The sequence below is a fragment of the Sinocyclocheilus grahami genome, unplaced genomic scaffold (assembly GCF_001515645.1).
Source record: "Sinocyclocheilus grahami isolate Dianchi unplaced genomic scaffold, SAMN03320097.WGS_v1.1 scaffold25.1, whole genome shotgun sequence".
NCBI lineage: Eukaryota > Metazoa > Chordata > Actinopteri > Cypriniformes > Cyprinidae > Sinocyclocheilus > Sinocyclocheilus grahami.
Genome location: NW_015505204.1, coordinates 4899558 through 4925666, shown reverse-complemented (window position 1 = coordinate 4925666; position 26109 = coordinate 4899558). Strand labels below are relative to the sequence as shown.

The 26109-nt window shown below is 35.8% G+C and overlaps 2 protein-coding genes across 2 annotated transcripts in view; one reads left to right on the top strand and one right to left on the bottom strand.

Moving 5' to 3' along the window:
- The window catches only part of LOC107564683 (caskin-1), a 47800-nt gene extending 29702 nt beyond the window's left edge, over window positions 1-18098 (bottom strand). The window contains exon 1 of the mRNA XM_016249820.1: window positions 17541-18098. Coding sequence (XP_016105306.1) covers window positions 17541-17634 — 94 coding nt within the window. The 5' untranslated portion in view covers window positions 17635-18098. The remainder of the gene's footprint in view (window positions 1-17540) is intronic.
- Window positions 18099-24910: 6812 nt separating this feature from the next.
- slc5a10 (solute carrier family 5 member 10) overlaps window positions 24911-26109 on the top strand; it is a 36232-nt gene continuing 35033 nt past the window's right edge. The window contains exons 1-2 of the mRNA XM_016249793.1: window positions 24911-25021; window positions 25311-25382. Of these exons, the coding sequence (XP_016105279.1) occupies window positions 24911-25021; window positions 25311-25382 (183 nt within the window). The remainder of the gene's footprint in view (window positions 25022-25310; window positions 25383-26109) is intronic.

Below are 26109 nucleotides of genomic sequence, written 5' to 3'. Positions count from 1 at the left end.
ATGATCTTTCCAAATATTTCTGCATGCAAAATATATATTTTAAGTCCTTTACCCCTTTCTATTTGACCAGCTCCTCTATCTTTGACAAAAATCACCTGTAGCATGGAGATTTCAACATTTCGTGCAACAAATAGTGAACAGAATGTAAATGCCCTCATTGCCCTCTATTAATGGTGAAGAAGCAGTATTCCTTTAAAAAAAATAAAATTAGGCAAAGTTAGGCTGTGGGCCATATTAACCATATGGCTAATTGGGCACACGCCCAAAAAACACCATGCATGGCCACACAACATCCACAGGACAGTCATTATTTTTGCATTTACAACTGCTGCTGCTAGTTACACAAAAAATGGCATGCTTCACTTTCAAAATGCACTGTTTTTGTGTAGCGTATTCTTGACTTTCTAGACAAACTCTTGCGCTGCATGACAGCACTGAAGTTAATTACCAAGGGTTTCGCCTCTTGTTAACATGCAGGGGCTATTGTGCTTAATGTAGTCTGCTGGTTTCTAGGACTTAAGAAAAGAGGATAATCGTTGAACTAAAGCAGTTTTAAAGTCCCTACATTGTGCTTCATTCTATTGGTAATTAAGTAATCAATTCATCGACAGCCCATGACACAGATGCCTAGACAAGCAAGTGACTGACATCAGCTCCACAATCTCAGATTGATTCTTAATCAGATACACAGCCCTACAGGCGCTAACTACTGTAGATCCAAATGACAGTAATGTATCAGTATATTGATAATTCACTGTAATTCATCTGGTGTGGCTTACAATAGGAACATTATGGATAACTGCTCATCAGGCAGGATTTACTTAGGACAGAGCTCAGAGAGCATAATTCTTTGGAAGTCCCCATTAGTAATAATTACAGTAAAAAAGTTAATTGTGACTTTTTTATCTAACAAGAATTTGGTATTTTTTCTCGCCAATCCGAGTATAGAACGTTGTTTGTTTGTTTATATGTTTCCCACATGGAATTAAAAAGGTAATTTCAACTTTTTATCTCACAATTCCAACCTTTTTTCTTGCAATTGTATTTATACAGTATGTCACAATTCTGACCTTTCTTATATTTGCAAGAAAAAAAGTCAAAATTGTGAGATATATACTCAGAACAGCAAGAAAAGTCGGAATTGTGAGATATAAACTCAAAATTGCAAGAAAAAAGTCTGAATTGTGAGATATAAACTCATAATGGCAAAAAAACTAGTGAGACATAAACTTCAGAATTGCAAGAAAAAATACTGAATTGTGAGATACAAGATGACATAATTTTCATATTTAGGTGGACTATTTCTTTACATTGGGAAAAGGCTGTGATAAACATTTCATACTAATGTACATAATACCTAATGTGACAGATACCCGTTTTTACAGGATTTAACTATTATAACTGGTTTCTTGAAAGTGATATAGTGCTTGTTGGGGGTATAAAGATCTTTTCATACAGAAAACATGCTGATTCTCCCTTTTTCTATTAAACTCTCAGAATAAAAAAATATACAATTATGAATTTTTTTTTCATGTTTGAAAACCTCAGAGTGGAGAAAAGCTCCACTGAATACTCAAGGACCTCGGAATGTTCAAAATTCCGGTCAGATGCAACATTAATCTGTCAAGCTCTATGATATTGATGCTGGACCTCGGGATGGGGTGAACGCAGAACATGACTTACTGAGCTTCAAATCCCCCACGGGAACGGGCTGAGACTTATCCAGCCTTATCACTGGTTATGAAGATACTGAAGGATACAACACAAGTTCAGTGCAGAAGAGATGACAAGAGCTGCAAACCTTTAATGCAACTGACACTGAGGTTAATATTCCCAATTCATGAATTAGATTAATGCTTCTCAATGTACTCCCCCAAGAGGAAATGGAAAAGGAGTATAATTTATAGCAGTGGATAAGGTTCACTCTGGAGACGTGATATGTTTCATGGGTGCACACACCTGCACATTTAATAACAAAATCAAAAGGAAGAAAAAAACTGATATTTTGCCTAAAGAAAATAAAACCAGTAAGACTTTTTACATTGTGCCACCATTTTCATGACAGCAAAACCTCAATAGTCATTACTGTAATAAAAAATAAATAAACAAACAAATACAAATTTGTCCCCATTAATGAAATGCTACCAAAATGCCATTGTTTCAGTTGTATTTATACACAAATATACTAATTTATTTTCATTTTCATGCAAAATATAATTAAAAAAAATGTCCCATTTTAGACTGAAATGTGATGTGAGATTCACCATTGAAAACAAAGCATGGCACTAATGTAATGCTAAAAATATATATATGTTATTTCAGTTGTATTCAAATTCAATTAAATTACATTTTAAATTAAATTAAATTAAATGAGAAATGGTTTACAAATACTTTCTTAATACAAAGTATATTCCTCATTTTAGAAATGTGATATAAGATTCACCTTTAAAAACAAAGATCAGCTCTTAAAATTTAATTTAATTTAATTTAATTAGAATCTAATGAAAAATAATCTTACAAATGTTTATGTAAAATATAATGTATTTTCTTCCTCATTTTAGACTGAAATTTTGGAGTAAATTATTTGAGGAACCAAATATTTAATTCAGACAGCACACACATAATAATGGAATTCCACCATGCCTGTTTTTTTTAAAGGAAGTAATTTTATCTCTCAGCTCTGAAACATAATCTGGGACAAGCACAGTAATCTGAACAACACACACACGCGCACACACACATCATCTCCCTCCCCCCATTCTCATGCTTTAACCCACAGCTATAATTATAGATATTTAATGATTATCATTTTAAAATGACCCAAAAGCATGAGTGCTATAAATTGGCAGAACTGCAAAAAAGCGTGCTGAACATATACTGCCACACTTACCACTACACTTCTTTTGAATTCTGTGAGTTATATTTGGTTCTTTGTGTCACAGCAAATGTACCATGGTCTTTTCAATACCGCCAAAAAGGACTAGTGTGCACTGCATATTTACACACACTCTTACACAAACCCTCAGCATCCCTCAGCATCATCTAACTGTGTGCAGTTTAAAACAGCCATGACCTGAAGCTTGAGCAAGTTGACTGTGAAAAGAAAATGAGAGAGAGAGAGAGAAACATGGAGAGAACAACAATTTTCTTCCACTAGTTTGGTCTCACGTGCCATACACGTGACTGTCAGTTTCACACTAGACTCTAAAAATATATATGAGGGAACCCATAGAAAAGAAAAATCACAAAGGAGTTTTTCAATATTTCCAATGTTTCTCCTAGACAGCAATGAGATTAAATGGAGACTTGAGTGAAAACCTTTCTTCTGAAAAGAGGGGGGGGAAAACCCAATTTAGCATCTCTGGAGAGACCTAAAAATGGCTGTCCACCAACGTTTACTATCCAACCTGACAGAACTGGAGAGGATCTGCAAGGAGGGATGGCAGAGGATCCCCAAATCCAGGTGTGAATAACTTGTTGCATCTTTCCCAAAAAGACTCATGGCTGTATTCGATCAAAAGGGTGCTTCTACTAAATACTGAGCAAAGGGTCTGAATATTTAGGACCATGTGATATTTCAGTTTTTTCTTTTTTAATAAATCTGCAAAAATGTCAACAATTCTGTGTTTTTCTGTCAATATGGGGTGCTGTGTGTACATTAATGAGGAAAAAAAATTAACTTAAATGATTTTAGCAAATGGCTGCAATATAACAAAGAGTGAAAAATTTAAGGGGGTCTGAATACTTTCCGTACCCACTGTATGCCTCATCATAAAAGCCACAAAGTTGCAAAAAAGCTCACATACTTTAAAAATGAAAAAAGACAACAAAAATGCAAATGCGAGATAAAAAAAAACAGTTTTACTGAGGAAAAGCAAACATTTTAGCCGCAACATGACCTTCTTCAGTGCCTAATTGTTTCATCTTAGACAAAGTTATATCTCATATATGTAGAGTTTTTGTCCTAACTACTCATGATGTATTGTGGCAGGACACTTTGTCAATTGCTTAGTGTTTATTTATGTGGTGTTGTGCTGAATGGCCCCGCCCACCGTCAAATCTCATTGGTCCAAAATTCCTTTCCACTCTATATACGACAATGAGGTTCCGGGTGTAAAATTTCCACTTATAGGGGAACATTATTTTAACTTCTTTTTGAAATATTTGTGTTTAACAGTGGAATTCTTCGTGAAAAACTACATTACCCATGATCCTGCAAAGAACAAATGGCGGCAAAATGAAGCTTTGTGAATCTCTCAAACTAATTATACATTTGTGTGTATGTAATGAACGTAAAATATATGGATTCTATACATATAATCAACATCAACAGTTTTATATTTCGCCACCGTTTCTTTTTTATATCATTCACAATACCTCATAGTTCTTTCCATCATAAAAGATGTTAAGTATAGCTTGTCATTTTGTATGATTTTCAAATACGTTTTTGCTTCAAATTAAAGTTTGTAATGTTGTGAGTCACCTCATGGTTTGGTTTGTTTCACAGCTTATAACTCTTTAACAAAGACTTTTTAAATATCTCTTTGGGAAAAAATGAACTGGAAACATACTTCCAGAAACCAGGCTGATGGGAAAGAGAGCGGGCAATGTTGCACTCTATTAAACATTAAATATATGTTGATTGGCTGTGATTGTCACATACTACTTGTATTTCACAGTGCTGTTGTAAGTGCACCACAATAAAGGCACAATTAATATAACTAACTTTAAATTTAACAACAGGAAAAGGCAGCCTCAGATCTGGAGTTTTAGCAGGATAGCATGGATGCGAAAAACAATCCGAAAATTATTTTTAGACCTCAAATACTGTTTCACAAGCAATATCACAATATTTTAAGTATAAAATGATTTGAAATATGAAATGAAATGAAATACACTACAGGTCAAAAACTTGGAATAATTAAAATTTTGTTCATTTGAAAAAAAGTCTCTTATGCTCATCAAAGCTGTATTTATTTGATCAAAACAATAGCAAAAGCTATAATACTGTGAAATATGATCACAATTTAAAATAACTGGTTTCTATTTTAAAATATTGAAATCAGCATATTAGAAGGATTTCTGAAGGATCATGTGACACTGAAAAAAGTTCAGCTTTGCCATCATAGGAATAAATTGCTTCTTGAAATAAATTAAAATAGAAAAAAGAATTGATGGAGAAGCACCTGTTTATACTCCTTGTGTGCGGATTATTTAAACATGCTCTCCATGTTCTTGTTTGGACTCTCATTATTATCTAAACAATCATAATCATATTTATAATATCCTTATTAAAGTCACTGTTTTTTGAGAGACAATCTAAGCTGAGGGACAAAATGATAATTGTGTTGAAATTATGTTTGTAGGAGATTATGAAGTACTTTCATGCTGTTTTGTTGGCGTTTCTTCATACCAAAATCATCTAACAAAACTGAGTCCTATGAAGTCAGCATCAAATGGAAAAGTTTCATCCAAGCCCGAAAATTCTGTCATCATGTTGTTCCAAACCTGTATGACTTTGAAAAAGAGAAAAAGAGAACAGACCGTTGATGCAGCTCTTAGGTTACAGCTATAAAAATGGACACTAAGTTTCAGCACACTACTTTAATATTTTAACTCCGTCCCAGTAAACATGTACAATAACTTGTACTGTATAAACTGAATATTTATGGAAGACTCCAAACAGGAGTTATGGTTGGAATAAAAAGCAGACTGATTGATTTACATCAGTAAGCGCATGTTTTACCTTACAGACTTCAGTCCTTCAGACATATATATAAATATATAAAGCTTAATATATGATGATGATGACATTTACAATTGTTAACAAGAGCAAGAACACTGTGAATAACTGACTTATTAGCGGCTCTTCAACACAAACCCAATCTAAAAAGCGCACACCTCCAAGTTGTGCATGTCACATAATATATCATCATAATGTAATTGATTTAATATTTATACCTCCATAATTAATTTTAAATACAGATTCTGAATGATATTTACATATAAAAACAACTGTAATGTTCAACATATTGTACTTCAATGGAAATGGAAAGCATTATTATGGATCATGGACTGGTAATTTGGCCGAAGAGTGATGGCTTGATTTTAAAAAAGTCTTAATGATGAATATGTTTCTTACAAACATGCAGCTTTTCGCTTCACATGGTATTAATTGACTGGAGTGGTGTAGATTACTTGTGGATTCTTGTGTGATATTTTTATCAGCTGCTTGGACTCTCATTCTGACGGCACCTATGCAAAGGATCCATTGGTGTGAAATTTTTTTTATTTTCAGCTAATTTTATTTTTGGGGTGAACTATTCCTTTAAATGTTTACTTAAATACATGTTTGGAACAACATGAGGATGAGCAAATGATGAGAGAATGTTTATTTTGTGTCAACTGTTCCTTTAAGAAAATAACAGATGCATATTTTCAGATATTGTTCTTTTCCCGAGCCCAGAATAAACCCACGACAGCTTTGTAAAATGACACAAGCGGAACCAGCACAAGTCATCTTGCTGAAGGCCTGCCTTCTTCTGTTTTCATCTCCAAGACAAGACCTGTCAAGCTCAGCTCAATGCAGCAAAAACCTGCGATGTCCAGACTTCAGCTGACCTACCATGACCCCTGGAATATCTTACTAAACATTAACATCAACAGCTTCAGGTGCTAGACAATACACATACTAGTCAGACACTGTTTCTGCTGCCTGCTGTTCAAGGAAATGCATGCTGTGTTTTCCTATACTTCTATTTCTCCCAACATGTGGAAGGAAAAGGTTTTCATTTGCACCTGTGAGTAAATATACAAAATATATATTTAAAAGGGGGGGTTACATCTGGTTACATAAAACACACAAGCTTTTATCAAGCTGTTATAGTTATCATTTTTGTGTACCAAGTAGTAATAACTTTGATATTTAACATATTTAATGAATGAATGAATGAATACCTAGAGTTACCATTTTTGTATAACCAGTAGTATTTGAAATAACTTTGAGATATAACAAATTTAATAAGTATATTAATTAATTAATACAAGTACCATTTTTGTATACCCAGAAGTATTTAAAATAACAGTGAGATTTAACAGATTTTATAAATATTTTTTTGTAACCTTGGCCAGATTTGTGCCTTGCCACAATTCTGTCTCTGAACTCTTCAGGCAGTTCCTTTGACCTCATGATTCTCATTTGCTCTGACATGCACTGTGAGCTGTAAGGTCTTATATAGACAGGTGTGTGGCTTTCCTAATCAAGTTCAATCAGTATAATCAAACACAGCTGGACTCAAATGAAGGTGTAGAACCATCTCAAGGATGATCAGAAGAAATGGACAGCACCTGAGTTAAATATCTGAGTGTCACAGCAAAGGGTCTGAATACTTAGGACCATGTGATATTTCAGTTTTTCTTTTTTAATAAATCTGCAAAAATGTCAACAATTCTGTGTTTTTCTGTCAATATGGGGTGCTGTGTGTACATTAATGAGGAAAAAAATTAACTTAAATGATTTTAGCAAATGGCTGCAATATAACAAAGAGTGAAAAATTTAAGGGGGTCTGAATACTTTCCGTACCCACTGTATGTCTCATCATAAAAGCCACAAAGTTGCAAAAAAGCTCACATACTTTAAAAATGAAAAAAGACAACAAAAATGCAAATGCGAGATTAAAAAAAAAACAGCTTTACTGAGGAAAAGCAAACATTTTAGCCGCAACATGACCTTCTTCAGTGCCTAATTGTTTCATCTTAGACAAAGTTATATCTCATATATGTAGAGTTTTTGTCCTAACTACTCATGATGTATTGTGGCAGGACACTTTGTCAATTGCTTAGTGTTTATTTATGTGGTGTTGTGCTGAATGGCCCCGCCCACCGTCAAATCTCATTGGTCCAAAATTCCTTTCCACTCTATATACGACAATGAGGTTCCGGGTGTAAAATTTCCACTTATAGGGGAACATTATTTTAACTTCTTTTTGAAATATTTGTGTTTAACAGTGGAATTCTTCGTGAAAAACTACATTACCCATGATCCTGCAAAGAATCGTGGCGAACAAATGGCGGCAAAATGAAGCTTTGTGAATCTCTCAAACTAATTATATGGGAGATGGGAGAAAGTTGTAGAAAGTCAATCATCACTGCAGCCCTCCACCAGTTGGGGCTTTATGGCAGAGTGGCCCGATGGAAGCCTCTCCTCAGTGCAAGACACATGAAAGCCTGCATGGAGTTTGCTAAAAAACACCTGAATAAGATTCTCTGGTCTGATGAGACCAAGATAGAACTTTTTGGCCTTAATTCTAAGCGGTATGTGTGGAGAAAACCAGGCACTGCTCATCACCTGTCCAATACAGTCCCAACAGTGAAGCATGGTGGTGGCGGCATCATGCTGTGGGGGTGTTTTTCAGCTGCAGGGACAGGACGACTGGTTGCAATCGAGGGAAAGATGAATGTGGCCAAGTACAGGGATATCCTGGACGAAAACCTTCTCGAGTGCTCAGGACCTCAGACTGGGCCGAAGGTTTATCTTCCAACAAGACAATGACCCTAAGCACACAGCTAAAATAATGAAGGAGTGGCTTCACAACAACTCTGTGACTGTTCTTGAATGGCCCAGCCAGAGCCCTGACTTAAACCCAATTGAGCATCTCTGGAGAGACCTAAAAATGGCTGTCCACCAACGTTTACTATCCAACCTGACAGAACTGGAGAGGCTCTGCAAGGAGGAATGGCAGAGGATCCCTAAATCCAGGTGTGAAAAACTTGTTGCCTCTTTCCCAAAAAGACTCATGGCTGTATTCGATCAAAAGGGTGCTTCTACTAAATACTGAGCAAAGGGTCTGAATACTTAGGACCATGTGATATTTCAGTTTTTCTTTTTTAATAAATCTGCAAAAATGTCAACAATTCTGTGTTTTTCTGTCAATATGGGGTGCTGTGTGTACATTAATGAGGAAAAAAATTAACTTAAATGATTTTAGCAAATGGCTGCAATATAACAAAGAGTGAAAAATTTAAGGGGGTCTGAATACTTTCCGTACCCACTGTATGCCTCATCATAAAAGCCACAAAGTTGCAAAAAAGCTCACATACTTTAAAAATGAAAAAAGACAACAAAAATGCAAATGCGAGATAAAAAAAAACAGTTTTACTGAGGAAAAGCAAACATTTTAGCCGCAACATGACCTTCTTCAGTGCCTAATTGTTTCATCTTAGACAAAGTTATATCTCATATATGTAGAGTTTTTGTCCTAACTACTCATGATGTATTGTGGCAGGACACTTTGTCAATTGCTTAGTGTTTATTTATGTGGTGTTGTGCTGAATGGCCCCGCCCACCGTCAAATCTCATTGGTCCAAAATTCCTTTCCACTCTATATACGACAATGAGGTTCCGGGTGTAAAATTTCCACTTATAGGGGAACATTATTTTAACTTCTTTTTGAAATATTCGTGTTTAACAGTGGAATTCTTCGTGAAAAACTACATTACCCATGATCCTGCAAAGAATCGTGGCGAACAAATGGCGGCAAAATGAAGCTTTGTGAATCTCTCAAACTAATTATACATTTGTGTGTATGTAATGAACGTAAAATATATGGATTCTATACATATAATCAACATCAACAGTTTTATATTTCGCCACCGTTTCTTTTTTATATCATTCACAATACCTCATAGTTCTTTCCATCATAAAAGATGTTAAGTATAGCTTGTCATTTTGTATGATTTTCAAATACGTTTTTGCTTCAAATTAAAGTTTGTAATGTTGTGAGTCACCTCATGGTTTGGTTTGTTTCACAGCTTATAACTCTTTAACAAAGACTTTTTAAATATCTCTTTGGGAAAAAATGAACTGGAAACATACTTCCAGAAACCAGGCTGATGGGAAAGAGAGCGGGCAATGTTGCACTCTATTAAACATTAAATATATGTTGATTGGCTGTGATTGTCACATACTACTTGTATTTCACAGTGCTGTTGTAAGTGCACCACAATAAAGGCACAATTAATATAACTAACTTTAAATTTAACAACAGGAAAAGGCAGCCTCAGATCTGGAGTTTTAGCAGGATAGCATGGATGCGAAAAACAATCCGAAAATTATTTTTAGACCTCAAATACTGTTTCACAAGCAATATCACAATATTTTAAGTATAAAATGATTTGAAATATGAAATGAAATGAAATACACTACAGGTCAAAAACTTGGAATAATTAAAATTTTGTTCATTTGAAAAAAAGTCTCTTATGCTCATCAAAGCTGTATTTATTTGATCAAAACAATAGCAAAAGCTATAATACTGTGAAATATGATCACAATTTAAAATAACTGGTTTCTATTTTAAAATATTGAAATCAGCATATTAGAAGGATTTCTGAAGGATCATGTGACACTGAAAAAAGTTCAGCTTTGCCATCATAGGAATAAATTGCTTCTTGAAATAAATTAAAATAGAAAAAAGAATTGATGGAGAAGCACCTGTTTATACTCCTTGTGTGCGGATTATTTAAACATGCTCTCCATGTTCTTGTTTGGACTCTCATTATTATCTAAACAATCATAATCATATTTATAATATCCTTATTAAAGTCACTGTTTTTTGAGAGACAATCTAAGCTGAGGGACAAAATGATAATTGTGTTGAAATTATGTTTGTAGGAGATTATGAAGTACTTTCATGCTGTTTTGTTGGCGTTTCTTCATACCAAAATCATCTAACAAAACTGAGTCCTATGAAGTCAGCATCAAATGGAAAAGTTTCATCCAAGCCCGAAAATTCTGTCATCATGTTGTTCCAAACCTGTATGACTTTGAAAAAGAGAAAAAGAGAACAGACCGTTGATGCAGCTCTTAGGTTACAGCTATAAAAATGGACACTAAGTTTCAGCACACTACTTTAATATTTTAACTCCGTCCCAGTAAACATGTACAATAACTTGTACTGTATAAACTGAATATTTATGGAAGACTCCAAACAGGAGTTATGGTTGGAATAAAAAGCAGACTGATTGATTTACATCAGTAAGCGCATGTTTTACCTTACAGACTTCAGTCCTTCAGACATATATATAAATATATAAAGCTTAATATATGATGATGATGACATTTACAATTGTTAACAAGAGCAAGAACACTGTGAATAACTGACTTATTAGCGGCTCTTCAACACAAACCCAATCTAAAAAGCGCACACCTCCAAGTTGTGCATGTCACATAATATATCATCATAATGTAATTGATTTAATATTTATACCTCCATAATTAATTTTAAATACAGATTCTGAATGATATTTACATATAAAAACAACTGTAATGTTCAACATATTGTACTTCAATGGAAATGGAAAGCATTATTATGGATCATGGACTGGTAATTTGGCCGAAGAGTGATGGCTTGATTTTAAAAAAGTCTTAATGATGAATATGTTTCTTACAAACATGCAGCTTTTCGCTTCACATGGTATTAATTGACTGGAGTGGTGTAGATTACTTGTGGATTCTTGTGTGATATTTTTATCAGCTGCTTGGACTCTCATTCTGACGGCACCTATGCAAAGGATCCATTGGTGTGAAATTTTTTTTATTTTCAGCTAATTTTATTTTTGGGGTGAACTATTCCTTTAAATGTTTACTTAAATACATGTTTGGAACAACATGAGGATGAGCAAATGATGAGAGAATGTTTATTTTGTGTCAACTGTTCCTTTAAGAAAATAACAGATGCATATTTTCAGATATTGTTCTTTTCCCGAGCCCAGAATAAACCCACGACAGCTTTGTAAAATGACACAAGCGGAACCAGCACAAGTCATCTTGCTGAAGGCCTGCCTTCTTCTGTTTTCATCTCCAAGACAAGACCTGTCAAGCTCAGCTCAATGCAGCAAAAACCTGCGATGTCCAGACTTCAGCTGACCTACCATGACCCCTGGAATATCTTACTAAACATTAACATCAACAGCTTCAGGTGCTAGACAATACACATACTAGTCAGACACTGTTTCTGCTGCCTGCTGTTCAAGGAAATGCATGCTGTGTTTTCCTATACTTCTATTTCTCCCAACATGTGGAAGGAAAAGGTTTTCATTTGCACCTGTGAGTAAATATACAAAATATATATTTAAAAGGGGGGGTTACATCTGGTTACATAAAACACACAAGCTTTTATCAAGCTGTTATAGTTATCATTTTTGTGTACCAAGTAGTAATAACTTTGATATTTAACATATTTAATGAATGAATGAATGAATACCTAGAGTTACCATTTTTGTATAACCAGTAGTATTTGAAATAACTTTGAGATATAACAAATTTAATAAGTATATTAATTAATTAATACAAGTACCATTTTTGTATACCCAGAAGTATTTAAAATAACAGTGAGATTTAACAGATTTTATAAATAAATAAATAAACGAACAAATAAAAAAATACCTACAAATATGAACATTTTTGTATACCTAGAAGTATCTGAAATAACCATGAGATATACCCAGTGCTATATGAAGTAACGTTGATATTTAACAGAATCAATCAATCAGTCAATCATGATCGTGTCCAACCAATCAATCATACAATTTACTTAGCAAGTGTATCAAGTCAATAGAAGAAAAAAAATAGTTTTGACTGCTTGCCATGTCCCTGAAGGATAAGCAAAAAAATAAAAACAACAAATGCTTGATTTTACCAGTCATAACTTATGAATTACAGTAGAAGTTTAGACAAGGGAATGATTATGATTTATGAATATATAATTTAATATATATATATATATATATATTAGAACAAAAACACTGATACACAGAACAATGACAATGCACAAGGACTCACAGAGGTTAAGCACCCTTCTCAAGGACACAAGGGCTCTGGTCAAAGGAAATGGCCTGTGCAGGAATCTGTGTCACCCTGTTAAGAGCGCAGGTCCGTCCTGCAGCACCGCACACACTTGGCCTTGTACATACAGATGAATCTTCAGCGTTCACATTTTCAGCTCCACATTTGGCCTCATGTCCAATAAAACCTCCTTGTCTGGGAAAATTATGGCCCAACCAATCAGTGTCAGCTGTAACTGGGGACGGATCAGCTCGAGTTTGCAATGCGAAGATCTGACAATGACAACGACAAAACCACCGCTGAGGAAGCCATCGTAAAACCCACTTTAGCACTGGGTTTTACAGATCCGACAGTTGATGCAGCATGAAATGAGCGGGATTAAAACATTAAACATAAATCTTGCTGGATGCAAGTAATTCAACTGCTGCTAAACAATCTCGATCCATCTTCTGATTTGAACTACTTTTCAAGGTCAGACAGCACTCAAGGGACCAAAAAAAAAAACATAAAAGTTCTCAGGAAATGTTTGAATAAATAAGGTTAACTCATAATCTGTGGCCTTACAAATAAACATCAACTATTTCCACTAAATAACCACACTAATAAAAACACATACCAATAGGGAATGTCAGTGTTAAAAAAAATGAAACGTTGTAGGATTTACTTTGAAACAATTTTAACTAGTAATTTAAAAAATAAACAAAAATTGCTAGTAAATTTCGTACAATTACAGTATTGTATTAATATTTTGAATTAGCTTATATTTCATAGAATAAAAAGTTTTCATTTTATTTTGTTATTTTTTTTTATATGAGCTTTTATCATTTTGATTAGTTTTTGGTTTTTGATATGTCTAATTATTTTTATTAATCATTATTATTTAAGTTTTAGCACTTAATTTCCAAAGCAACATTTTAGTTTTTCATGTAATATTTATTTAAGCTTTATGTCAGTTAACAAAATATATTTTTTAAATAGTTTTAGCTTTAGTTAGCAATAATAACACTGATCTTAAAGTTTTGAGTTATTTAAAACTTCAAAATACAAACAAAAATCTTTTTAATTCCATTAATATGGAGTAAACTATTTCAAAATGATTAATTCTGATGGTTACACATCTGTAGTAGTCACAATGCGTCAGAGGGTTGAATACAAATGATCTAAATCTACTAGTCTCCATTGAGTTGAATTACTGTAGGGCTTTTCCGATATACATTCCCTAAATGTGAGATACGCTTACAAAAAGTCCTGTCTATAAAGTTCTGCATGATGCATGTATTCTCCTTTGGGGTGAGCTAAATGGTATTTCTTTCTGTCTTTCCCTCCCTCTTTCTTTTTCTGTGAGTGCATTGATGTTCATGGCTGGTTGAGCTGATGTGTTCTGGCATTTTCTTTTCGCTGGTTTGGGAATGTCCTGCTCACACCATACAGGATGGCTAGAAAACACACACACACACACACAGAGTGCAGAAATGAGGCCCTATGAGGAGGCACAGTTGCAGAAAAACAGATACACATGAATGAGGTACATTCATGTTAAGAAATGTAACTGTAGCCCAAAAACATCACTCAAGTTTGAGTATCTATAAATCTTTAACACAATGCCTGCTCCTGTTTCACATAATCATACAGTAGGTGTCAATTTGTCCCACAACAATGGGGATTTATCTGCTACAGAGGAAACATTTCCAGTTGTCAAGCTTAGGTTTCATTTTGTTTATGCATGGTGAGTCAGTGCTGGAATTTGTTATTTGTAAGATTTTGCCGAGTGCTCAATGAGGTTGTTATCAGTAGCAGAAAGCATCAGCTTTTTTTTCTGCATCTGACTATCTATTGTACTAAAATCACAACACAAAATTCAAACAAATGTGCCGCCACTCCTGATATACATCCACTGATGTACAATTGTGCTTTTGGTTCATTAAAACAGAAAGATTACAAAAAATGCCTGATAACACTTAAACGAAGGATGTCAACTTTTTCCAACTCAGGAATCTCTTTCTAAACTGAACAAAATTATAATTATGCAGATGAGCTTTCACTGTACAGGGCAGATGGCAGACAGCGCGTATGGCGTCGTGTGGGTGAGCGGTTTGCTGATGTCAACGTTGTGGATCGAGTGGCCCATGGTGGCGGTGGGGTTATGGTATGGGCAGGCGTATGTTATGAACAAGTGTGTGTAAAGAAGTTTTTGTTTTTTAAAGTAACGACCAAGCGGCCAGCGGCAGACAGTGAGTTGATCAGTTTAGCTTTCTCAAATCACGACTTGCCTAAAATAAAATCTATACATATAAAACAGTTCAAGCATATCACAATGTTAGTTTAAATGTTTAACATATATAAATGTGCCCTATTAGACGCATATCTAATCGTTTGTGCGGAGAGCTAAAGCGCGCTTTACTGGACATGGAGGCGCTGGCGCGATCACTTGCATTGGAAACAACGTAAAATATGCCGTCATTTTTCCTCATAAAGGTCAGAGTAATACATCACTCGGAACTGTAAAGGGTCTACTTTTATTTGTGTGCACTCACAATATCAACAAAAAGTTGTGCTTTTGTAAAATAAAGGATACATACAGGACACGCTTTCTGCAATTTCGGGCAGGAGCGTTTCACAATGATGAACCAAAACTCAGCGAATACTTGCCTCACAGACTTGCTAAATATATCTATAGAAAGCTTTAAATTACTACTTTAAAACTAAATAATTCAAATAAAAAACAAAAACTCTTTTTACGGATTTTATAAATATCCGTAAAAATGCATTTCTCTCTAAAGGCGCGTCCAACGAGGAGATGGCAAGTCAGGATCGTCATCTTCATCTTTGCGACATGGACTAAGAAAACACTAATTTATTAATAAATAATTCAAATATCTCCTTACTATTTCCCCCCGACACATTCATGGTAATTACTTCTGCTAGGGCTTTGCGGCACGCTTTAGCCTATTGCGTGCGTTTTTTGCTGTCATGTGCAAGGATATGTTGCATAGGTGATGTATAATATTTATAATATAATCAATATAACAATATTTCATACAGTAGCCTACATGTGCTCTGCGCGTATATGGGCACAATAAAAGGACAGGAGCTAAATGAGCCTGAGTCCGACACGAGTCCAATCTGTAAAAATAAATAAATAAAATGGCCCGAGCCCAGCCCGAATGGACTCAGCATGTCAGGTCCCATCGGGACACGACGGGCTTGCAGGCCTTTAGTGTGGATTACTTGTGGATTGTTATGATGTTTTTATCGGTTATTTGTACTCTCACTCTCACGGCACCCATTCACTGCAGATGACTGATTGGTGAGCAAGTGATGTATTGCTACATTTCTCCAAGTCTTCATCTATATCTTGGACAGCCTGAGTAATTTTTCATTTTTGGGTGGACTATTCCTTTAAGAGAGGTGTTTACAAAGAACGCCTTTCACTTGCATTCCTTCTGAGCAGTTTTTCATTTTTAATCTCTCCAACCACAAAAACATGGTCATGCCATACTCATAATTACGACCAACTCTAATGTGACCTGGCAACCTCTGACAGTATGAATGCTCCTTTACACGTCATAATAGACAGATGCCCAAGTGAGTGAGTGGCCTCTCACTCTCTCTCTCTCATGTACTCACACACTTTATCACTCTGACATCTGGTGCTTTTCACGAATATAATCCCTCTTCCCTTCCCGAGCCTTGTGCTTCCCAACAAGGACAACAAGATGGTCTCTATCTATCTATCAATCAATCTATCTATCTATCTATCTATCTATCTATCTATCTATCTATCTATCTATCTATCTATCTATCTATCTATCTCATTTGAAGGACAGCTAGTTAAATCAAATAGGCACAACATCTAATATTGAATAACAGGCAGCCTACTTTTGACAAAAGTAAAAACAATAAAACGGTAGGCCTATCTATAAACAGCATAAATGTATACATTATGAACAGGTGGACATAGCATCTAATGGACCATAAATGCAAAATGGCAATATCCATCTGCACATGTTTCCTTCAATACTTCATCTCTTTAATCTTTAGCCATCTTGAGCCACCTGCCACAGCCGAGCGCGCGCTCATCTGGACATCAAAGCGGATTTGGTGCGGCCCGCCACTTTCATGCCGTTACACACAGCAAGCATCAAGTATTGACAACCCATCTACACCTAGCGACGCGACATAAATGGAACGCTGGTGTTATAATGAACGAATGTCGATATCTGCGCTGACATTAACTAAAAAAGAACCGACTCACTCTGGAGTCACTCGGACGAAACTGGCGTGATTCACTAAAAGGAAAGGGGCTGATAAGAGTCGTTCGTTTAGAACGCTTCTATGGTGCTCAGCGGAAATAATGCACTACAGAACCGTTCACGAACGTGATTAAAATCATTTAGTTTCAATGTTTTAAAAATGGAAGCCGTTCTGAAAAAGAACCGGTTCTCGGTTCTCAGCGACACTAATATGCATAAGGCCTACAAAGTCATTTTATCTACACGCTCGTACGAGGAAATTCATGGGAAAACGCACGACATTGTTAACGAAACATATTTATTTCGACAAAGCCAAGTGTTTCGCCATATAATATCAACAATTCCAAAGCCATGTGTGCTTATGTGATCATTGAAGATCTGCTATAGCAAGGGGGTGTGTGGAGGGTGTGATGAGACATTTAAAGATCGGTGGGTGTGATACTCACTCGCTTTGCCCTGTTTGGGTCTCTGGAGGAGCCGCTGGACGGTAATCAGATCCTCCGTCTTCACCGCCTGCAAGAGTTCCTGTTCTTTTCCCATCCTGTTCAATCACACACTCAAGTACCCTCTCTCACGCATGCAGTCATGGATATACTTCTACATCCAGCGCATCTTCAGGGGACCAGGGGACCATAACGGTGCCGTTAACGCCAGCGCATCCTCGCCGTACATCGTAAAAAGGTCGAGTGCGCAGAGACGCGTAAGACGCGTTTACATGCCCAGTGGAGTGACCAGTGGCGTCCACGCAGTTCCTAACGACGAAAAACGGTGTTATTGCGTACTGAGGTGACAGAATCCAGTCGTTTCCAGGTTAAAGAGACGGCGCGGAAACCTTGCGCGTATTTACGCACGGTGACATGGTTGTACTGCTACAAAAATAGCAGATGCTCTGTAAATCAAAACGGAAGGCGTCTCTTTGAGCTCATAGAGAGACCGTATATATTACGTAAACATCCAGGCAGATGTGCGCGCCCGCTGGAGGTTGTAATCCGCTGTCGCTTTCTCTTTCTCATGTGCGCATGTATGTGTGTATATGTGTGTGTGTGTGTGTGTGTCTGTGTATGTATGGCAAGCCGTTTTAACATTAATTCTTTAAAACTAACGTATAGATTTTATGTTGCTTTACATATTTTAATACTAAATAACACACTAGTGACTACAATCTTTGTTCAGTTTTACCAGAATACACACTATTTTCTAACAGGTACTCTCTATTTACTTCGTACTAGAAAAACTAGAACAGTTACTAGTGAAACTGGAAAACAATTTTTTTAAGTGATCGTTAACCCAAAAATGACAATTAATTAATGTAATTAATTACCCACCCTTATGTCGTTCCAAACCTGTAAGGCCTGGGACACACTTGACGATTTTCAAATCTTAAACGATTTTAAAACCATGGGAGACCACAGACATGAAGACAGTTCAACTGATTTTTAGCCTTATAATCCTCTGAACGCACACACTAGACGATTCGACCAGACCACGAGACCACACACTTGTCGATTGTAGGAACGATTTCACAGTGACACGTGATCTCACAGACACTCCCGAGATCAAACGTGACTAGAGAAAAAAAACAAATAGTGGACAATTAACGTTGTCAGCTGGCTCTCCTGGCACGCGTTCTTTTTCACAGTGAAAAACAAAGTACAACAAAGAATATGGGTGATGTTCTCTGCTTTCATGTCATGTTTGTGGCTGCCAGGTTTCAGCTATAGAAGCACACGATATCCGGTAGGTGACGCTTGCTCGCTCTCACTGGCTATCACGTCAGAGGCAGCCCGATCAAGAGTCATAAATATCAAACATGTTTGATTTAATTTGATTTGAGTTCGGGGACGCTCCGTCTCGATCGGGAGCAGATAAATAATCATAATGACACCACACAATAGAGGATGTTTTGGACAAAAAAATCATTTGTGACAAGCCGCGAATCGGGCCACACCCCCCGATCGTTCGGGGATGCAAATCTGGCTTAAAATCGCCCTTAAAATCGTTGAGTGTGCGGCTAGCCTAAAACCTTTGTTCATCTTTGGAACACAAATTAAGATATTTTTGATTAAATCTGAGAGCTTTCTGACCCTCCATAGACAGTAATGCATGCAACTACCACGTTCAAGGCCCAGAAAGGTAGTAAGGACATTATTATGTGCGCAAAGAAAACAAAAATAACGACTTTATTCAACTGACATTATTATGTCATTTATAACGACTTTATTCAACTGACAGATATTCGTTCTGACATAAAACCCAGATGAGCTGTGCCTAGTTTACAAGCAGAGGAAGATGCACACTGTACATAAAACAGTCTTCGTAAACATGTCTAAAGATTTCGACAGAGAGGATGACTTGCAATTTTTTGCCCAGCCTTATTTATTCGAACCATAATATACAAATTATGAACTAAGTGAGATGGATTTTCTAAGTCAGAACGCTGGTTCCTACGTCAGCAGCACCACACGCATGTGTCCAATGATAAAAATATTAGGCAGCACAACAGTTTCAACACTGATAATAAATCAGAATATTAGAATGATTTCTGAAGGATCATTCTGAAGACAGGAGTAATGATGCTGAAAATTCTGCTTTGCTTCACAGGAATACATAATATTTTAAAGTATATTAAAATAAGAAACCAATATTAGACATTGCAATAGCCTAATAGTTCACAATATTACAGTTTTTTTCTGTATTTTTGATCAAATAAATACAGCCTTGATGAGCATAAGTGACTCTATTAAAAAACAAGGTCAATTATTTATTAGGTTTATAACATAGGCCTAACATAATATAATATAATATCAAAACAAACTGAAGCATTTAAACTGATAGAAGAGAATAGAAAACAAACTGAAGCATTTAAACTGAGATCTGCAAGTTAAATATTTTCAAAGAAAAAAAATCATGAACGTGAATTCCTCTATAGCTATCTAAACATTCCTATGAAGTACAGTTTGCACAATACACCTGTGTGTGACTGTAAATGTCTCTTGAGTTTTGTTACCATTCTGTGCTCATCATCCGCTATTTCAAGCACTTAATCAAGCCACTCTTCTTTAAAACATGAGGACGTTTTATTTCACGTCATTGCGTTTGCTCTCGATTTGAGCTATTTCGTCCGCAACCACTGAAGTATTCGGTTTCTACAGCGACTCATTTGGCGCACATCATTCTCTTTCTATAAAACCTGTAAACCACATTCACCGGTTCTAACTAGCGACATCAACTTTATAGCGGTTTACCCGATCATTGCAATTCTTTCGTTTTTACTAGAATACAATCAAATGGCTTACCCTACTCATTTTTGGAGAATGGTATAACTGCAGCCTGGAGATCTCCAAATGGGTGCGGGAACTCCAAAATGGGGTGGGAGATTTAAAATAGGGCATGGCTTCCTCCCACTGACAGACAGGCACATGACATCCCCCCCCCCCCCCATTCCACTTCAGCACAAACTCCACCCCACAGCTGATTCTAAAGATTTTATTGGTTAATTAAAGTGTTGTTTTCCTACACTATGCTACAAAAAATGCTAACCCCTAAACATGCCCCACACCTGACCCTAACCTTAACAGTGAAATGGACTGCACGGCGGGATTGGCGCTGAATAGCATGGTAAAGAAAGTTGCAGTTCAGGAGATAAACAGTTAATAAGACTATGCTATAGGAGATCGTTCTGTAACTTCCCAACCGGACCTCACCGGACAAGGGCACCTTTTTAGTTACGCCCAGCATCACTACCCCCTCCTACCCTGCGAATTTCGTGCCCCGGGACGCCCCCATTGCTTGGAACAAAGCGATAGAGATTAAAGTATTTCCCCTGCGCTGCGCTGGGACGGCTCGTGGGAGAGCTCGTGGGTGATTCCCGTTTACATCATGAAGCAGAGTTTCAAACTCCAGTCCGAACACCACTGGCCACGAGCTTTGGGCTCTGCTCTCACAGTGAATATTTATTTATATAGCATTGTGACGAGAGGGGCGGGGCCGAGAGCCATGGGAACGGAGTTTTATTTTGAACCGCCAAACATTCAAACAAAACTTTACTAATAAAATAAACACAAAACAGCGCGACATCCCCTCGCGGACGACTGTGGCGTGCAAACAGAACCAAAACACAAAATAAAACCCAGGCCTGGTCCTCTCTCGTCTTTCACTGTCGTAGCTCCTTCTTTTATCCTTCCGGAGCTCCTCCGTGGGACTAGAGACCGGTGAGTGGCGCAGGTGTCGCGCATTAGCATTTACTCCACCGGCCTCGCTCCGTTCCCACGGCTCTCGGCCCCGCCCCTCTCGTCACATATTTGATTTTAAATGAACTAGAAACAATGTTTAATTTATAAAGTTTTATTTTGAAATGTAAGTCAATAACAATTGGCTGAAGCCACAGCCAATGGTGAAAGTCTTTGCACAAGGAGACCGCGCCCCATTTTGGAGGTTCTGCCCACTTTTGGAGTCCACGCCCCATTTTGGAAATCTCCGGCCTGCAGTTATACCTACTCGGATTTTTGCGTCTGCGCAGCACATCATTTCTTCAGTGCAGCCGCGGTGGAAGAAGAGCGTGGCCGCGAGTGCGCAGCTTAGAGGGAACATTGCATGTGTCGTGGTGAATTCTCGTTATTAATGTTCCAACTAATGGAATTGTGGCCCTGAAACCAATTCATCTATTTCAGTTCAAATCAATGCTAACTTACTTAACATACAAATTTAATAAACAAGTAAAACATTACTTGTCACTGGCATTAGCGCATCGTTCATAGAGTCAATTCATTGTATGCTTTCATATAGCCACCCACAACCTTACTATGAGAGCTACTTTTAGCACAATGTTACCCCAAAAACTTTAACGTAACAGAAAGGTTTAATTACAATACATTGGAATTTTTAAATTGCAATCATTTATTTAAGTTGTAATAGTTCCCCTGAATTTCTTCTTTTAGTGACTAATTTAAAAAAGAACACTAATCACTACTGGATGCCTTACTAGTAATTAAAAAACTAGTAACGTAAAAAGAAATTAAATGAAATAAATGATAAAGCAGCTTGCCATAGCATGTGTGTGAGAGAGACTGCTTGGTTAAATTGGTGGTGCTGCATCAGTCAGGGGCCATGACTAAATAGACCCTTTTCTATGAGCCTGACAGATTAAAAAGGAGGAAAGCAGTGTGTGCTGTATTTGTGTGTGTGTGAGCGAGCATGTTTTTGAGGAGAAAGGTCACAGGACAGATTTTAGCAGGGTAGATACTGACCATGTACGCTTAGCCAAAGGCACATGGTCCTCTAAAGAAAGAGGGGAAATAGCACACTGTTATATGAATATCCGACCTTCTTTCTTATATTGAATATTCTACAATGTTCACGCAGCTTTTTTTTATACTGTCCACCACATGGTCCAAAAACGGTATGGCTTCAGAAATCAAATACAGCATACAAGGCATCTTTTTTGGAGCATGATAGTCCCTGGTCAAAATATACCTTCATTTTATGGAAAAGAGCTCAAAAATTCTGTAAAAGATCTTCTTGTGTTTTCCACATAATTGTAATTTCGTTTTGGGGAAATAATATGTGAGCTGTTCCTTTAAATCTCACTGGTGGCCCTCAGACACTGATAGCCATACTAATTATTATCATATAATTTAACCACTCCCATTCTCTCTATCTGTCATTTCAGCCATAATTTTGGTGACAATCTTACAATTAAAAGTCTGTGATACGATACATTACTCCCTAAGGGTGTCAGCAAAACCGGAGCAGATGTCTAATTTGGGCTCCATTCTAACCCCCATCAGTCAGTGGGTAATTGGCCGTTCTTTACTTATTTTGCACTGTCAGCTTTAAGGACTGCAGTGGTTACATTTATACTCATTTATTTGCAAGGTAAAACTTGTTATCCGAATTACCTGCAGGGAGATTCCTCTCCTACCAGTTCCCTGCTCTCGCCAACCTGGATCTGCTACATTTGTGTTTATCACCCAGAACATTAATCACTAGTTCACCAACAGTTTACTCCTGGAGATCTACCTGCAGAGATTAGCTCCAACTCTAATTAAACACAACTGAACCAACAAATTCAGCAGGTGTGTTGACTGGGCTGGAACTAAACTCTTTCAAAGGTAGATATCCAGGAAAAGCACCGAGATACAGTAAGGGATCTCTTCTATTTTCAGTGCAATGTACCATAATGCATCCAGAAACCGATTTGTTTATTTTATTAATATTATTTTATTATTATTAGATATTATTTTTGCCATTTTAATATTCCTAATGCAGATTCTCATTAGATTCTCATTACTATAGTACAAAGATTATGCATTAATGCAGTACAATACTGTAAAAACTGATTTTTTCTGATGTTGTAAAACAAGGATTATTGAATTACGTATAACAAGAAAATACAATTTCAGACTTTCTTCTGTAAAATCCCATGTTTAATTAATTCAGTGTGTGACTTACTTTTTCTTTATAATTAATTTTGAAATTATGTTATCTCTGTTATAATTTAAATTCACCGTTTGTTTTTTTAATACCATAATAATCACCTTTAGCATGCAAGCTACCATTCAAAAGTTTTTTTTTTTAAAGAAATTAAAGAAATTCAGCAAGGGTGCATCAAATTGAGCAAGAGAGTCCGTAAAGACTTTCACATTGTTACAAAATAATTCTATTGAAGATAAATGCTGTTCTTTTCAACTGTCTGTTCATCCTAAAAACCTGACAAATGGTTTTCACCAAAATATTAATAATAAGAGATGCTTCTTGAGCACCAAATCAGTGTCGTAATGACTTTTGAAAATTCAGCTTTACCATCACTGGAATAAATTACATTTTAAAATATATTAAAATAAATATTTTAAATAACAATAATATTTCACAATATTACTCTTTTTACTGTATTTTTTAACAAATAAATGCAGGTGAGCATAAGAGACTTCTTTCAAAAATATATATTAAAAAAAAGTCAGACATTTTTTAATGCCAGAGTATAAAAGAAATAAGTATTAAATTAATAAATAACTCAAATGGGAGACAAAATATTATATACGCCATCATAATTATAGACTGCCAAGTCCAAAATAGCACAATATACTGGAAAGCAATACTAGAATCAGCCAAAGACATTATTTATTCATCAAAATGTATTTCTTAATATGAACTAAAAAGCTTACTGAATAAGCAGCAGAACATACCAATATGCATTCAAATGAATTTACTCTAATAATTAATTAACTTCACCTTGTGTAAATAGTGTTGTATTTCCAAGAAATTAGGTTGCAAACACCCCTGCCACACTGTCAAATAAAGTGCACGCGATGTGAACAGTGGACCTAATTAATACTAAAGGTATCACTAGTGAGTATGCTTATGTCCATGTGTAAGATTGATGCTAATGGTTAGTGCATGTGCATGTGTTAATGGGTAGCACCACTGGGTGTTTAAGTAAATGATTCACTTTAAGTGTCTAGGGATGTTTTTTAGACTCTGTCAGTCACATTAGCTTAGTTAGATCACACGTCTAAATGCACTGATTATTCGATTAAGCATGTATGTATGTATGTATGTATGTATGCGTGTGTGTAGTCATGAATGTTTGTGTCTATATGTGCCGGTGCATGTGTACATCTCTCAACCCACAGCAATGGATGTACATTCAGGGATGTGTTTCATCTGCCTTGTTGTTTTCATGTAAAGTGCAAGCTTGCTTCGTTAAACTGATGTGTTTAATGATCAATTCACACACAGAGCTGACTGACCGGAACACCTTGTGTCTTTCTGTCCTCTTGTTGTCTTAGTCTGTGTGTGGTGTGTGTGAAGGCAGGACATGGCGTCTAACTCTACCACTACATTTTTCGCCCTTTCCCAGTCTTTCAGTGTATCTGATATCATTGTAATCGGAGCATATTTTTTATTGAACGTCGCTGTTGGAATATGGGTTAGTGCATGTGTGCATTAGTGTATTTGGATAATTGTGTGTTTGTATGAATTGTAGATAATAATCATTATTTAAATAATAGTTTAATAATTTTCTGTTTCTCAGAGTGTTTATTTGAAACATAAATCTCAATATTCTGTAAAAACATGGATGTAAACTGTGGAAATAGAAACTATTTCAAATTGAACACTATTCTTACATTATCTATGATGTTAGAGTGAGAAATACCTTACAACTCCATTTCAGTTTTGCATAAATTGTTCTGTGTATGTATGTATGTGTGTTTCAGTCATCTTGCAGAGTGAGCCGAAACACACTAAGTGGATATTTTCTGGCTGGCAGAGACATGGCTTGGTGGCCGGTAAGTGATAATTACTGTAAACTGACCCAAGTAAAGAAATATTAAAATATATATATATATTTTTTTTTTTACTATTTTTGCCTCACTTTACTATAATTAAAGCCTGATAATGAGCAGATAAAATTACCTTTTTTAAAAAAACAGATTATTTGTAATTTTATCTGCTATTGTTTATGTTTAAAAACTACTTAAAATAATAATAATAATAATAATAAAAATCGACCTTGGTTTAGTATGGTTAAAGCCTAAAAATAGACTAATAATGAGCAGATACAATTACAAATAATCAGTTTATTTTTTAATAAAAAAGAAAATAGATTATTTGGAATTTATCTGTTCATTTTTATTTAAAAACAAAAACAAAAAAAAACAATGAAATTAAAACACATAGGTTTTTTTTTTTTTACCTGCTTGTTTTCTTTTATTACAAACAAAACTGCTACCTAAAAAAAAAACACTTTAATTTTAGGTAGTGCATTAATATAAACTATTACAAAGGCTGATCTCAAGGTAAGTTTTTTTATGAATAATGTTGTAAAATGTAGCTTATTTTTTTAAAAGGTAATAGAAAAAAACATGTACATGAACTACTTATTTTCAAAATCCAGATTTTAGGTCAAAATGTATATGTTGAGGTCCAAAAGTCAAACCACAGAAAGTAAAATCTATAAATCAACCAAAGGAAACTGAAAAAAAATGTGTGTGTGTGTGTGTGTGTGTGTATATA